At 37.5% G+C, this 16,659-nt stretch overlaps 1 protein-coding gene across 1 annotated transcript in view; it reads right to left on the minus strand.

Moving 5' to 3' along the window:
• Nucleotides 1-4,582, minus strand: part of ssbp4 (single stranded DNA binding protein 4) — a 96,240-nt gene extending 91,658 nt beyond the window's left edge. Inside the window, exon 1 of the mRNA XM_056447699.1 lies at nucleotides 4,417-4,582. Coding sequence (XP_056303674.1) covers nucleotides 4,417-4,472 — 56 coding nt within the window. The 5' untranslated portion in view covers nucleotides 4,473-4,582. The remainder of the gene's footprint in view (nucleotides 1-4,416) is intronic.
• Between the last annotated feature and the right edge of the window lie 12,077 nt (nucleotides 4,583-16,659).

A 16,659-nucleotide genomic window follows, 5' to 3' on the forward strand; every position in this document is an offset into this window, starting at 1 on the left:
CATTAGCATCTCACTCAAAATTTTCAAAAAGAGAGTTTTGCTAATTTTCCTATTTAAAGCTAGACTCTTCTGAAGTTACATTGAGTAGACGTGTACTAAGACTGAAAGAAAATTTAAATTTGCTATTTTCTAGATTGATATGGCTAGGAGCTAAGCTCTCATTCTAACGTAATAATCAAGGAACTTTGCTGCTGTACCATGGCTGCAGCAGGCACAATGATATTACACAGTGTTCTTACCTAGGTGCATGCAGGGGACCTTTTTAATGTGCTGCATAACTTCATTGTGCCTGCTGCAGCCATGGTATGGCAACAAAGTTCCTTGATTTTGATTCAATGATCTATCCTAAGCTAAGCTAAAACTGTTTCCACCAAACACAGAGATCAGCTGAATGGATTCAAAAATGGTAAAACGCAACTGTTTGTCTTTAGGTGAGTTGTAAAATGAGCCTATTTCCAAAAGAAAGAAGAGTGTTCCTTTAAATCTGATCTTTAAGACTTAAGAGTGTTAGATGATGGCAAAAGGCAATCAAAGTATAAAATGTCATCCTACAAGAAAACGTAACTAATGTACGTTATGACGAATTAGCTAATTCATATGAAATTGTAATGAATGTGCAAATGAGACTGAACTACTAGCTACTAATTGGTCCAAAACATAAATTGGTAGAAATATTAGTATAATTATTAAAATATTAGTAAAAATGTCCAACTAATATATAAAAAGAAACTCTTATGGTGGCTCAGTGGTTAGCACCATTGCCTCACAGCAAGAAGGTTGCTGGTTTGAGCCCTGGCTGGGCCAGTTGGCATTTCTGTGTGGAGTTTGCATGTTCTTCCCGTGTTCGCGTGGGTTTCCCACAGGTGCTCCGGTTTTCCCCCAGTTCAAAGACATGCACTATAGGTAGGCATGGGACGATAACCGGTTTGAAAAGTCACGGTTTTAAAAACACTGTTTCTAAGGTATATGTAAGATATTTTTGTTTGTTTGTTTGTTTTACATGTTTTTCACAATTATTTTATTTAGTTTTTTAGGGCAACAGTATCTTCAGCAGAAAAGGAACCTCTACAACATCACTAGTCCAAAATATTTTAAATGTTTCTTAAAATAAAATATATAGTGTTCAATGGGGAGAAAAGGTAGTTTTTTACCCAGACATTTAAAAATAACTTATTTTAGAGTAGTAATCACAATACCGTAAAACTATGATATTTTTATCCATGGTTATACTGTCAGAATCTTATACCGGCCCATGCCTAGATATATCTGAATTGAATAAGATAAATTGTCCATAGTGTATGTGTGTTTCCCAGTGCTTTACTGCAGCTGGAAGGGCATTTGCTGCGAGAAACATATGCTGGATAAGTTGGCGGTTCATTCCGCTGTGGCGACCCCTGATTAATAAAGGGACTAAGCCAAAGGGAAATGAATGGATGAAACTCTAATGGACCCTTTTCACAAGCCGTGTTTGAAGCATTCAACTATCATCAGCATCTTAATTCCTTACATGTTTTTAATATTTTGTACATTTATATATGTATGTATGTATGTATTATATAATCTTTACATCAAATTACAAAAAATGAAGTGCCGCTCATGCAAAGCATTTCTAATGCGGCGTCTCTGGGCAGGACAGTAAATCTGACATTATTCTGGCCGTTATTAGTCTCACACGTTTCTTTCCTTTTTCTGAAAGTCTTGATATTGTTGAGTTTTTCGTTCTGTTGTTTGAGCAAACAGGATTGTAAAAAAAAATAAATAAATGTTTTTCTCGCCCATTCACTACACTCTAAGTTCACCCAACTATGACTACTGAGAAACCTGGAAATGTGAAAAGGGTCCATAATAAGAGTGCATTTCTACAGTTTTGAGCATTTTTTCTGTGAAAGAAGAAATGTACATAACACTCAAAAATAAAAAATAAAAAATATGAGTGATTTTTGCTAATAAATGATTTGCAAACAAACAACAAGTGGCCTGACCGTTCCACTGACATCATGAAAAGTGCTGTCATAATATTGTTGGTGTGGCCTGGATCCACATGCCTGTACTTTTTTTGCCACAACTTGGCTGATCTTTCATTTATAATAACCAAAGATTGACAGAAAAATTCAGCAAAGCGATAGTGCTAAATAAAAAATGTTGATAAACTTTCATGAAGCAATCCATCTCAATTATTCTGATGAAAGCGAAGCGAGCGCTCTCTTAGAAAAGATTTCAAAACACGCGTGCACAAAACAGACATTTCCGCGTTATAACTAAGAGCGATCATTAAATATACCCCTAAATAATTACAGAGAACATCTCTCTTCAAAGTAAACTTAAAAAGCCATACATTCAGCTATCCAAGACGCAAAATTAATTGATTCTCATCCATGTCTGAGAGCAACGTTTATCCAAAACAGAGCAAATCAGACGCTCTTCATGAGAACAACGTCCTGTTTCTGTGTGCATGCCTGATTCCCTTTATATGTAGCTGAAAACACCTCTGTGAAGGAGGCTGAACCATCTGGATGAAATCAAAACCATGCATTCAGACCTACTCGCTGCCTCTTAGACACACCAATAAACTCAGGGAACCCAGAGAAGCGCTCAAGAAATGTTGGGGGAAAACAGGAGATGGAGACCCAGATCACAATCTGCTTCCATTAATTTCCACTCCAAAAAATCCACAACACGCAATTTCTTGTGGCATTCCAGACCATTTGCCCAATTGTATCACGTTTTACAAACCTGAGAACTTGCGTTGTGGAAATCAAAACTAATAAAAAAATCAAGAATGCTGCATAAACTTGACATCATTGATTCACAGAGCTCTTCTACTGAGGTTTCTCCTAGCAAATTTGACAATAAAAATCTGGACGTCTAAACTTGATTTGAGCTTCCTAAACCAGAGTTGACAACAAATCAAGATTCTTAAGAGGATTAATAGCACCTTTGTTTGACTGGTGCAGACAAAACAAAGCCTGTGTGGTCACAACACCTCATGTTTAAATACAACACGTGAAACAGTAACCTGCAGTGTTAATGCGGTGCCCGTGGCACCTACACTCGATGAGCCGTCTACATCCTTCATTCACACACACAACCTGAATGATGGAAATACATTAACTTTATGTTCATTACTTTGAAGCAAAATGGAAATTTCAGGATGATAACTGGATAAAACAACGCTGCCCAAACTTCTGGGAAGCTTTTTATACAAAAACTACAATTTAACACTGAAACGAGTAGTTTTAAAGTGGTCAACAACATCTAAATGATCAAATATCTCCAAAAATTTTACATAAAGCTCACCAAACACACCAAAATTTATATACAAAGAAGGTTTTGTAAGCAACTTCATAAGACACTCACATCATTAATACTATATAATACCATACACAATAAACCATACACAAGGGATGAAACAAACCAGTTTTGACCAAGTCTTGTAACCAACTTGACAAAAAGATGCTCTGAAATGAGTGATAAACTACATGAATGATGAAACAACTCCATCCAGTTCAGAAAGACCTCACAAAATACACATTTACCCAAAATGTCCATATGAAAACAATCCTGTAAGCAACTTGGCAAAGATGCTGATCTCCAATTGACTTTTAGTTTACAGCAAATGTTAAATCCTCACACCAGCTGACACTAAAGTCCCATCACAGTCTCCAAGTCTGACACAGCAGCCTATGACCCTCCACATGACAGATTTATGAATATTACAGGTCACTTTTATTACATTTATGGCTTTGTAAGGTTGTTACTATGGCGACAGATTGTACACAACGGTGGAAAGATCACATGCTGATGTGCTACCATAAAATATTACACAGCGAAGTGTGGAAAAGTCACCAAAACTTGAAGTAGCACGAGTTCTGAAGACACGAAACATTAATAAAACTGCTGTTAACCGACAACCGCGCGTCTCCGGTCAACAACAATGAACAAAATTAGCAGAAATGCTAAAATAGCAACATATCAGTTGGCTTTAACACCCAAAACGTGCAAAAACACACTCGATAAAAGTAAATACCGTTTAATTCAACAGCGAACGGATACCTAACCTCCTCAAAACTTTAACACACATCTTTCCGACACCATAGCTGCTAAACATTTGCACAGCTTATGGTGTTGTTAATGCACACGATGCACAATACAAGAGATGCGAGCATGCAACATCACTCATATCGGATGCATCGGGCAGTTCACGTGCGCGCACAAACTTAAATAAAATCGAAATGCACGCACAGCTAACAGCTATTAAAGTGCTGGTAAAGTTCAACACATCCAGGGACGATCACTTCAGACCGCGAGTTCACACTAAATACACCTTCAAACAATAGTACGCACAGTTTTAAGAAAGTTCCGAGTCCGCAATAAGCAAAGCGAGACTCTTTAAAGCGCGCGCGCGGATTCACTTACTTTTCTCTCGCTTGACTATCAGAAGGGACGACAGCTCCTTTACCTTTGGCGTACATGCTGGATTCTGTTTTAAGACTTTTACCCCACTCAACACCTGTCAAAGAAAGCAGCCAGGAAAACGTTGTATCTCCATAGCTACCCCCTTTAGTGTTTTCCCTCCCCCCTCCTCCTCCTCCTCCTCTCTCTCTCTCCCTCTTTTTTTTCTTTTTTCCTTTTTTTTTTTTTTTACATCTCCAACATTGGCCACAAATCAGGCACAGTTTCTATTGGGGGGACTTGAAACAGGTCGCTGGTGATTTTTTTCCCTCTCTCGCGCTGTTCCAGGAATGCGCTCTGCCTCCCGCCGCGCCCGGAGAGGTGGGGGCCTCTTAAAGGGGAACGCGCACTCTTTCCCGTGTTTACTAGGCTCGGGGACTGGAGATGGAAAAGACGCTAACATTGCCTCGGGCCTTCGTGTGTGACTTTGAGGTTTTGAAAGGAGGAATTTAGGCTTGTGTTCCATGAGGTTTGATTCTGAGGTTACATTGTTTGTATGTCCAGCAGCCATTTTGAATGCTTGTTGGACAATTTGAGATATGCAATCCTGTTTTAACTAATGAAGATGAGTAACATTCTTTGAAACCTGAAATCCAGTCTAGATGTGTTTAAAGGTGATGTAAATAGCTACTAACATTTAAAGTCCCCCTGAAACAACACAATTTCATGTTATTTGGGCTACAAGTATCACTAGCTATGTTTCCATTCAAAAACGCGAATTAAATTTAAAACTGAAATATGAGCAAAAAAGACGCACAAATAAACAAGTCAAAGAGAACAAAATCATCACTTCCTGATCAACTGGCTCCAAATATCAAGAGTAAAAATGGAATTTGCTGCGGTAGGGAAAGCTGCATGAATCTTCTTTTCATTTAATAAATGACTTGCACCTCAGAAGACAAATGTCAACATGCAATGAACGATTGGTGGAATTTGAAGGCGTAAGACGTGGAGCACAGACGCTCTTGACAGTTCTGGAGGTGATTAATAATATAATAACACTAATACTGAAACGGTTAAGGCATTTTAGAATGACCAAAAACAACATTTCAGATGTTTTACAATGTGCTCAGCCTGCTGGTTAAAAAGTTTATCCTACTCCGTTATGCCAACATTTTTTTTTGCCATTTCCATCAACCGATTTTTTTAGGCGCATATCCAAAACGTGCCTAAAATGGGTGGATAGAAGCGTAGCTAGTATGTTATATCTTAAAATATCTTCACTTCCATCAATATGGACAAAGATTTTTGGGGGACATTCAAGGCTCATGCGCACCAGGACAATTTTCACTTACATATACTGTCAATGTTTTTCGTGACACTTTTTTTGCTATTTTTATTTTTTTGTTTTTAACTTTGGTTTTTACTATCGATGAGAAGTGGATGTGCAAAATTACTCCCTGACATTAGATGGCGCTAAATGAAAAACAGAAATACCCAAGTACACAAGGTGGCACTGTGCAACTTTACCTGGTGGTCAAAATAGGGTATATGCCGAGCTAATGTTGTTCCCATACTAATAAACTTCCGATGATCTGTTATTATGAGTTTTTTTCCCATTTTATACGATTCCTTTTACAGCATCGATGTTATAATGTAATTACAATACAATTAGTTAAATAGACTTTGGCATTCATTTAGTTGCTCAAGCATAAAACGAGACAAGAAGCCGTTTACTCGCACGCGCCTGTCAGAATTGGCAGGCTAGCGCTGAAGCTCTATTGAATATACTGGGGTAAAATAAATATTCATATTATAAACACATGTCGGGAAAAATTTAATTTAATCCAGTGCTTCTTGTACAATCTGAGACCCACATTATATCGGATATCACTCGCTCAAACAGACCTTAAATGCACTGATTTTGCAATGGCATACAGTGGCATACAGTTCAACGGAAGCGCTTAACCTAGGTAACTGGCAAATTAAAAGTCCTATTAGCATACGTCGGTATATACCCTATTGTGTAAATGAAACAAAAACTCAGGCAAAACATGTATTAGAATGGACTTTTTAAACATATTTTTCAATTGAAAGTATAACCTATAAATCCATTTAGGTTATCATCTAATATTAAATATTAAGTGTCTGCATATGCGTTGTTTTATAGATTTTGAAGGTTTATATATTGTTTGTTCTGATTGGTCGACTGATTGGTCAGTCGCAACATTCCAAGGTATGTTATCCCAAGATATTAACTGCCAAATCAAATGCAGTCTGAACGAAGCCGCATGATTCATGTGGATTTTATGGTATCAAACAGATTGCCCCCAAGTGGAGAACCATTAAATTTTTGAAAAATAATGACGTTGCGAAGGCCTGTTTTCTGAAATCTTGTGACGTTGCCAATTTGATAAATGCTCTGAAACCACTCATTCGAAACAAAAGATTCGTAAAGGTTTCGAAGCTTCATGAAGCAGTGTTTCGAAACAACCATCACTAATATGAAGGGAAACCGTGTTACGCACTTCTTAAAACCATTCACACAGTAACAATCTTTGTGTTCAGACACCAGTGAAACAAGCAGCTCCACGTTCATCTTGCCTCAATGTATTGCCAGTTTTTGCTTTCACAAATCCACTAGAGGCAACTGTGTACATTTTTTGACAATCTCAGTTACATTACTGGGCCACACGTTCTCATATGTGCCACATCCTTTTTGTAAATCCACCAGAGGCCGCTCTGTACATTTCTGCGAATCTCAATGTTTTACTGTTGACTTGTTATGCATATATCAGCTTGCTGTTGACTGACCCACCCACCCTCTTCCTTAAACCCAACCAATAGTGTTTTCAAAAGCAAACTAGAAGAGAAAATCCATTTATTTTACCTGGTCTCTGGAACCGTCCTTCACCAGTCTCGAATCCAGGTCCACTCCATGTCTGAAGTTTAACACTGCATGAGGTGAGCTACCAAGCAAACTGGTAATGTTGGAAAAGCCATTCATATGGAGTTAAGCGATCAGCAGTGGTGCACAAAGAAACAGAAGTTGACGCTGCCATCCTACCGGCCCGTATTGTTAGTTTTACACACGAAATTCAACCAGACGCAGCCCCAGGCATATATTCGCAATGAACCTGTGTTACACAGAGAATACAGGAAAAAATGAAAAATACTTTGGACTCAGTGGGTAAAATATTAGGAACTAAGGAGAAAAGACTATGTATCGTCTTAGAAATTAGCTCTGGCACTCATAGTAAAGCTTTATGGTCATAGACATATGGAAAGAGTCAAAAAGAAAGTCTGTTTGCATGCTAGTACCTCCTGCATATTGTACATTTTAAGAGCATACATAGGATATTGTGGCCAACAAAGCCGGTGAATCATTTTCAATAAAAAGCCAATAAGTAAATCAGAGTGAAATGCATCATTTGAAAGTTATGCCTCTCTGTTTTATCATCTTTATAAAGTCTCATTTGCTGAAGGAGCATAATTGAGGTAATGACATCAGAGGCTGAACCAAGGCATCAAGCATTGGTTTATGCTTCTTCAGTCACTAGTGTTTGGTGTGCATGATGTTTCAGCATTCTTCAATATAAGTATTCAAATTGTGACACTGAATGACAATCGATGCCATCTAAAGGCTTGATTTCCATTAGACTGATTATCTCACGACAAAGTCTGCTTTAGGCATTCAAGTCATTCAGTGAGTTGATGATTCCCCAAAGATTTCCCAATGAAATCAGAATGAAAGATTTTGGGGTTTTAGTATGAATATGCTAATCTAAAGTTTAATATATAAGCTAGTGTGCTCCAAAACAGTAACGTAATTTATAAATTAAAACATATGCATTCAAAAATCTTTCACTTCTGCCATTATGAGTCAATTATTTTGATGACATCACTTTTGAAAGTCTCGAAATCCTCATCACTATGAGATGCTTTCTTAACCTCTGTTTTCTCACTGTTTTCTGTCATTGGGGTGGACAAAATTTCCTATTTTGAAACTCATTAATTGAAAACACGTCACTTTGGCCATTTGATATTAATCAGACAAATTATTAGAAATCTTTTTGGTGAATGTGTTTAGAAATTATCCTTATCTACTTTCAAAAAAAAAATGTATGATCCGAGCACAGATCACAGTTTTGTCAACACTATCACTTCTTTTGTGTTCGTGAGCACAGAACATATTTACTTATTTCGTGCTAAACTCTGCAAACAATCGTGATGGTGGCATTTGGATGATTGTTAAACTGAAATGGTTTAAGACAAATCATTCACAAAGCTTTTGAAGTTGAAATAATTGTTTCGGAACCATCCAAGCCTAAACAAATCCACATCCCTATAATAAAACAATTCATAGACGACATTGGAAAAATAGCTAACAATAAACATTACATTTAAAATTTCGATTAAGTTTATGTGCTTCAAATAGTCTTTGTAAATCGAATGATTCTCAAAGCTTTTGAAAATAAGCGTTTCGAAACCATCCAACAATAGCGTCAAACAAATCCTCATCACTATGATAAAACAGTTCATGGACGACATTGGAAAAGTCAGTAACAATAAACGTTAAATTTTGAATTTCGATTAAGTTTATTTGCTTAATAAGTGTTTGAAACCATCCATTGCTAGTTTCAAACAAATCCACATCACTATAATGAAACAATTCATGGACAATATTTAAAAGGTCGCTTACAAAAGATGTTAAATATAAAATGATGAAAAAGTTAACGTACTTTAATAAAACCTATTTAAGACAAATGATTTGCAAAGTTTTTGAAAATAAGTGTTACAAGGCCATATATTGTTACTTTCAAACAAATCCACTGATTAAACGCATCATGGACGACATTGATGTGCTTCAAATAACCCATTTAAGTCGAATGATTTGCAAAGTTTTTGAAAATAAGTATTACGAAACCATTCATCGATAGTGTCAAACAAATCCACGTCAGTCATTAAACGCTTCATTGACCATATAGGAAAAGTCGCTACCAGTAAAACTCACATTTAAAACTTCAATTAAGTTTATGTGCTTCAAATAACCTGTTTGAGACAAATGATTTGCATATTTTTTTAAATATGTTTTTCGAAACTATGCATTGCTAGTTTCAAACAAATCTATGTCACTGATTAAAGGCTTTATTGACCTGATCGGAAAAAAATCGCTAACAATAAACGTTACATTTAAAATTTTTATTACGTTTATGTGCTTCAAATAACCCATTTAAGTCGACTGATTTGCAAATTTTTTAAAAATAAATGTTCGGAAATCATTCATTACTAGTTTCAAACAAATCCACATAACTATGATAAAACAATTCATGGACGACATCAGAAAAGTCATTAACATAAGACATTAAATGTAAAATGTAAAAAAGTTAACTGCTTCAAAAAACCTGTTTGAACAAATGATTCGCAAAGTTTTTTAAACCATTCATCGCTAGTTTCAAACAAATGCACTTCACTAATTAAACGCTTTATTGACCTGATCGGAAATAGTCACTAACAATAAACGCTACATTTAAAATTTCGATTAAGTTGATGTGCTTCAAATAACCTGTTTTCAAGAGTTCCCACTTAGATATGCTTGGCGTATAAAGCAGGTTTGGCATGCTGTCCCGGGAGAGAACCCTGAGGTCGGAGATATTTGAGCCCAGGGCTCCCGCCCGGTCGATAAGCATATCAGGAGATCCGAGATCAGGTAGGTCTCGAGAGCTCCCCCTTTAGAAAAAGGAGGAAAAAGGAGGAGATGGGGTGGAAGGGGGGATTCTTCCAAACGAAGATAGAAACAGTAGGGAAAAAATTATCCATTTATAGTAAACTAGGATCACTCTGATTGGATTATTACTGATTACAGATGAGTGGCCAGACGTGCTCAATCATATCACGTGCTCCTCTCGAAATTAGTTTATGAAACTTTACTAAGACAAATGATTTGCATATTTTAAAAAAATGGAGATGCAAAAAATAAGTGTTTTGAAACATCTATCGCTAATTTCAAACAAATCAGTGTGATAAAACAATTCATGCATGACATCAGAAATGCCACTATCAATAAACCACTAAAAATATTTCAAACTTCTTTTTACACCTGAATGAACAAGAATGAACTTCACTACAATCATATCGAAGCTTTTTCGTCTCCCATGTATAACAGAACTAAGTACCTTCATTAACTAAAGAAATCAAGCTGTGAAAATCATAATAATCAGACAAATCTAATAATTCTAAATGTGAAATTCAGACGATATGCTCAGCCAGACCAGTGGATCGAGCATGTAACAGAGAGAGGAAACACAACTGGAATCAGGCACAGAAGTGACCGTTCATGTGGCTCAAGGCTGACTCACACAGCCTCTGATCTTTCACACTCTGAAGTCAGACGTTATTTATTGCTGTTGAATAAGACGCCAAAGAAGGATCTTTAAGAGAGACTGTGCGACTAAACGCAGAGATTCAGTCAATAGCTTGGTGACAGAGCTGCTGCTGTTTGTTACTGTGGCAAGACAGGGAAATACTGTGCTCTGTGATTTACATATATTTTTTTACTTTAATTGGAAATAAATATTTCTGGAATAAATAGATAAAAATAAAAAAATTAGGTTTTGAATTGATTTTTTTTCTATGAATATCGACTTTAGCATCTTACATTAAATGACATTTTAAGACTTTTGTAAAAAAAAAAAAAAGAATCATTTTATGAGGAATAAATAAAAAATAAACATTTGTTAAAAATGTTACAAATAATTATTAATAAGTGTCTTATATTGATACATTACATTATATATAACAAATGCTTTACAATTTATATAGCAAAATATAACAGTTAACCATTTTAAAGTTATTTTACAATAAATTAGAAAGTTTGGAAAAATAACATTTTGTTAATCCCTCCACATCACCACCAGTGTGCAGCATCCACTTGGATGATGCAACGCCCGCCACAGGACAACGGTGCCAGTGTGCTCACCCAGCATCATCTATTGGTGGAGTGTAGAGACAGTGATAGTCAATTCAATGGATGGAGACGATTGGGAGGCCATGATGGTTAAGGGCCGATGGAGGGAATTTCACCAGGACACCAGGATTACACCCCTACTCTTTACGAGAAGTGCCATGGGATTTTTAATGACCACAGAGAGTCAGGACCTCGGTTTAACGTCTCATCCGAAAGGCGGTAAGTGATTCAAACAGTGTTGGGCAAGCTACTTGAAAAATGTAGTAAGCTATGCTATTAGCTACTAAAATGTAGCTTAACTACACTAAAAGCTACCTTCTGGGAAATTTAGCAAGCTAAGCTAAAAGCTACTTGGCAAAAGTAGCTTAGCTACATGTAAGCTATTTTTGCAATTTTCATTTTTAAATCGGAGCAACTTAAATCCAAGTCCATCATATCTTAGTAATCAATAAAACTGTCAATGAAACATATGAGGCTTAATTGTTCAGTTCAATTATTTACTGCAAATAATATGCTGTACATGATTAAAGAAAAAATCCAATAAAACCAGGTGTTACACATTTAAAATACTATAGTAATTTATAGTAAAGGGAAATAATTAGGAAAAAGCATTTATATATATATATATATATATATATATATATATATATATATATATATATATATATATATACATATTTACAACTCTTCATAGATGAATTACACTATCATTAATACCAATCATGAACTAATAGTAATTACCAGTTTACCACTAAAGTAAACTATATATATATTTACATTTACATTTAGTCATTTAGCAGATGCTTTTATCCAAAGCGACTTACAAATGAGGACAAGGAAGCAGTTTACACAACTATAAGAGCAGCAGTGAACAAGTGCTATAGACAAGTTTCAGGTTTGTAAAGTCTAAGAAGCAAAGCATTAGTAATTTTTTTTTATTTTTATTTTTTTATTTATTTATTTTTGAGAGAGTACAGTTAGTGGTATAGCCAGAGAGGCAGTTAAGATTAGGAGGGAAAGTGGAGACTAAACAGTTGAGTTTTTAGTCGTTTCTTGAAGACAGCAAGTGACTCTGCTGTTCTGATGTAGTTAGGGAGTTTATTACACCAACTTGGCAGATTGAATGCGAGAGTTCAGGTAAGTGATTTCTTCCCTCTTAGGGATGGAACAACGAGGCGACGTTCATTCACAGAACGCAAGCTTCTGGAGGGTACATACATCTGCAGAAGTGAGAGCAGATACGAAGGAGCAAAGCCAGAGGTCGCTTTGTAAGCAAACATCAGAGCTTTGAATTTGATGCGAGCAGCAACTGGCAGCCAGTGCAAACGGGTGAGTAGCGGAGTGACATGTGCTCTTTTGGGTTCATCAAAGACCACTCGTGCTGCTGCATTCTGAAGCAGCTCAAGAGGTTGGATAGAATTAGCTGGAAGCCCGGCTAGTAGAGAGTTGCAATAGTCCAGTTTGGAGAGAACAAGAGCTTGAACAATGAGTTAAGCTGTGTGTTCACATAGGAAGGGTCGGACCTTTCTGATGTTATAGAGTGCGAATCTGCAAGATCGAGCAGTTCTAGAAATGTGGTCAGAGAAGTTCAGTTGGTCATCAATCATTACTCCAAGGCTTTTTACCATTTTGGATGCAGTGATGGTTGCCCCATCCATCTGGATTGAAAAGTTATGGTGAAGAGTCGGGTTGGCAGAAACTTCAAGCGTTTCCGTTTCCACGAGGTTAAGCTGAAGATGATGATCTTTCATCCAGTGTGAAATGACAGGCAGGCTGAGATGCGAGCTGGAACCGAGGGATCATCAGGGTGAAAAGAGAGGTATAGCTGGGTATCATCAGCATAGCAGTGGTAGGAAAATCCATGTTTCTGGATATATATATATATATATATATATATATATATATATATATATATATATATATATATATATATATATATATATATATATTCATCCTTTTTCAACCGTTTAAAAAAAGTTTGCTTTTCCGGGGCCGGGTCATGGGGGCAGCAGTCTTAGGAGAGAACCCCAGACTTCCCTCTCCCCAGACACTTCCTCCAGCTCCTCCGGGGGGATCCCGAAGCGTTCCCAGGCCAGTTGAGAGACATAATCCCTCCAATGTGTCCTGGGTCTTCCCCAAGACCTCCTCCCGGTGGGACATGCCTGGAACACCTCCCTAGGTAGACGTCCAGGAGGCATCCAAAACAGATGCCCGAGCCACTTCAGCTGACTTCTCTCGATGTGGAGGAGCAGCGGCTCTACTCCGAGCTTCTCCCGGGTGACAGAGCTCCTCACCCTATCTATAAGGGTGCGCCCTGCCACCCTGCGAAGGAAACTCATTTCGGCCGCTTGTTTCTGAGATCTTGTCCTTTCGCTCATAACACTCATGACCATAGGTGGGAGTATGAATGTAAATTGACCGGTAAATCGAGAGCTTTGCCTTTCGGCTCAGCTCCTTCTTTACCACAATGGACCGATACATTGACCGCATTACTGCTGTCGCCTGTCAATCCGCCTGTCAGTCTCACGTTCCATCCTTCCCTCACTCGTGAACTAAACCCCTAGATACTTAAACTCCTCCACCTGGGTTTACACAGCGGACTGGGAAACACCCATACACTCACCTCATACACTACGGCCAATTTTGCTAACCCAATTCACCTATAGCGCATGTCTTTGGACTGTGGGGAAAACCGGAGCACCCGGAAGAAACCCATGCGAACACGGGGAGAACATGCAGACTCCACCTTATCCATTGCATTAGCTAAATTAAGTACTTTTAGTATTATTTGTGTCCAAATAAACACATTAGTAAGTTTCTAGAAAGAGTGTTATTGTATGTTTATGTATATTCATGATTAAAAAGACATGAATATTATGAATATTCTAATATATTTGTAGCATCATGGTGGCGCAGTGGGTAGCATGATCGGCTCACAGCAAGAAGGTTGCTGGTTCGAGCCTCAGCTGGGTCAGGTGACTTTTCTGTGTGGATTTTGCATGTTCTCCCTGTGTTCGCATGGGCTTCCTCCAGGTGCTCCGGTTTCCCCCACAAGTCCAAAGACATGCGCTATAGGTGAATTGGGTAGGCTAATTTGTCCATAGTGTGTGTGTGTGAATGAGTGTGTATGGATGTTTCATTGTGATGGATTGCAGCTGGAAGTGCATCTGCTGCGTGAAACATATGCTGGATAAGTTGGTGGTTCATTCCGCCAGTAATTAATAAAGGAACTAAGCTGAAAAGAAAATGAATCAGTGAATAATATAATCGTAATATTCTTGTCTTCATAATCATGAACATCGCGAAGGATGTTGGAGTGCAGGATAGTTGTTTACTTCTGTCAGATTCATCTTGTTGTTTCTGTCTCTTTAAGAGCTGGAGTTCTGTGTGTCTCTGTGGGCTGATGTGTGTGTCCCATCACAGAAACACTGCATGAGTGGGTGAACACTGAAGATATATATATATAAAAAAAGACAAGACACTGCAGGTGAACAGGTAAACAAAAAAAATGTACTCATATTTATCATCATGATTCTCCAGTAGATTGGTTATATTAGGAATCAAAAATGCTATTTTTAAATATGCAAACGAGGCTGTATTTAATTTTCTTTCCAGAAAATTTTCTTAGGGGTGGCCAAGTAAGGCCACACAAAATCTTGTGGTGACACACAAAAAATGATGACTTGTGTATATATTGTGAATAATGAGTAATGTTATATTTTTTTTCTGGTAAATGAAATAATGAAGTTTTATTTAATTCCATTAATTACTCTTGAAATATTTATTCCTTGAAATAATTCAGCAAGTACATGTCCAAACCAAATAAAAATCAATATTTAGTTTAAAACCGCCTTTCGGGTAAGTTTTTTTTCACATACTTTTATTGTACAACACACAGTATATGCCATGTCTACAATTGATGAAGATTAATGAATTAATAAAACAAACAAATGAACAAACTGAAAAGACATTACTACACACACACACACACACACACGCACGCACGCACGCACGCACGCACACACACACACACGCACACACACACACACGCACACACACACGCACACACACACACACACACACACACACACACACACACACGCACGCACACACACACACACACACACACTTACTATACAGACCCTAATACTATTTTTATCCATGCTCCTTTTTGATCCTTAAACCAATCCTTTTCACAATATATTAATACATATTCTTTTATCGATGTACCTTTTTGCAAAATACACCAACAAAATCATTGAGATTTTTGGCCCTTTTAAGTCAACCAGCAAAGTAACTGAGTTGCTAATTAAACTAGATTCTGAAAAGCTGATTTCAAAATGCATCGATTCATTTATTTATTATTGGATTTGTGATTTTCAATCAGATAAAACACAACTTTTCAATTTAAAAATAACAATTTCTTAATAAAAAGTGTGCAATCCCAGTGAATCAGCTACATCAGTGGAGCTGATCAATCCACAATTATTTAGTGGCTGCATTCATTCATTCATTCATTTTCTTTTCAGCTTAGTCCCTTTATTAATCTGGGGTCGCCACAGCGGAATGAACCGCCAACTTATCCAGCACATGTTTTACACAGCGGATGCCCTTCTAGCTGCGACCCATCTTGGGGAAACATCCATACACACTCATACACTACGGACAATTTAGCCTACCCAATTCACCTGTACCACATGTCTTTAGACTGTGGGGGAAAACAGAGCACCCGGAGGAAACCCACGCGAACACAGGGAGAACATGCAAACTCCACACAGAAATGCCAACTGACCCAGCCGAGGCTCGAACCAGTGACCTTCTTGCTGTGAGGCAACAGCACTACCTACTGCGCCACTGCGTCGCCAGTGGCTGCATTTCATTTAATATTTATTGAAATAATGTGAATTTACATAAGAACATTTAAATTAATAATATCAACAACTAAATCATAACAACTATATCATATATCATATTACACAAGGGTGGCCGTGGCCACCCCTTGGGGGCGCCCCTGCATCCGCTGCGTAAAACATATGCTGAAATAGTTGTCGGTTCATTCCACTGTGGTGATCCCTTATAAATAAGGGACTACGGCAAAGAAAAATGAATGAAGATGAATTCTGGCTCTAAAACTGGCAGATTTTGTTCCACTTTCGGCCCTAGCTTCTTCCATTTCAGACCAGACTGTCTGATCCCTGATGTGTCAGCCTCCATTACCCGTCTGCTTAAATCTTTTCCCACTCTACACACACACACATGCACCACACACACTCAAACACAAGGTGATTTTATGCTTAATG

Source organism: Danio aesculapii, chromosome 22, assembly GCF_903798145.1.
Source record: "Danio aesculapii chromosome 22, fDanAes4.1, whole genome shotgun sequence".
NCBI classification, from domain to species: Eukaryota; Metazoa; Chordata; class Actinopteri; order Cypriniformes; family Danionidae; genus Danio; species Danio aesculapii.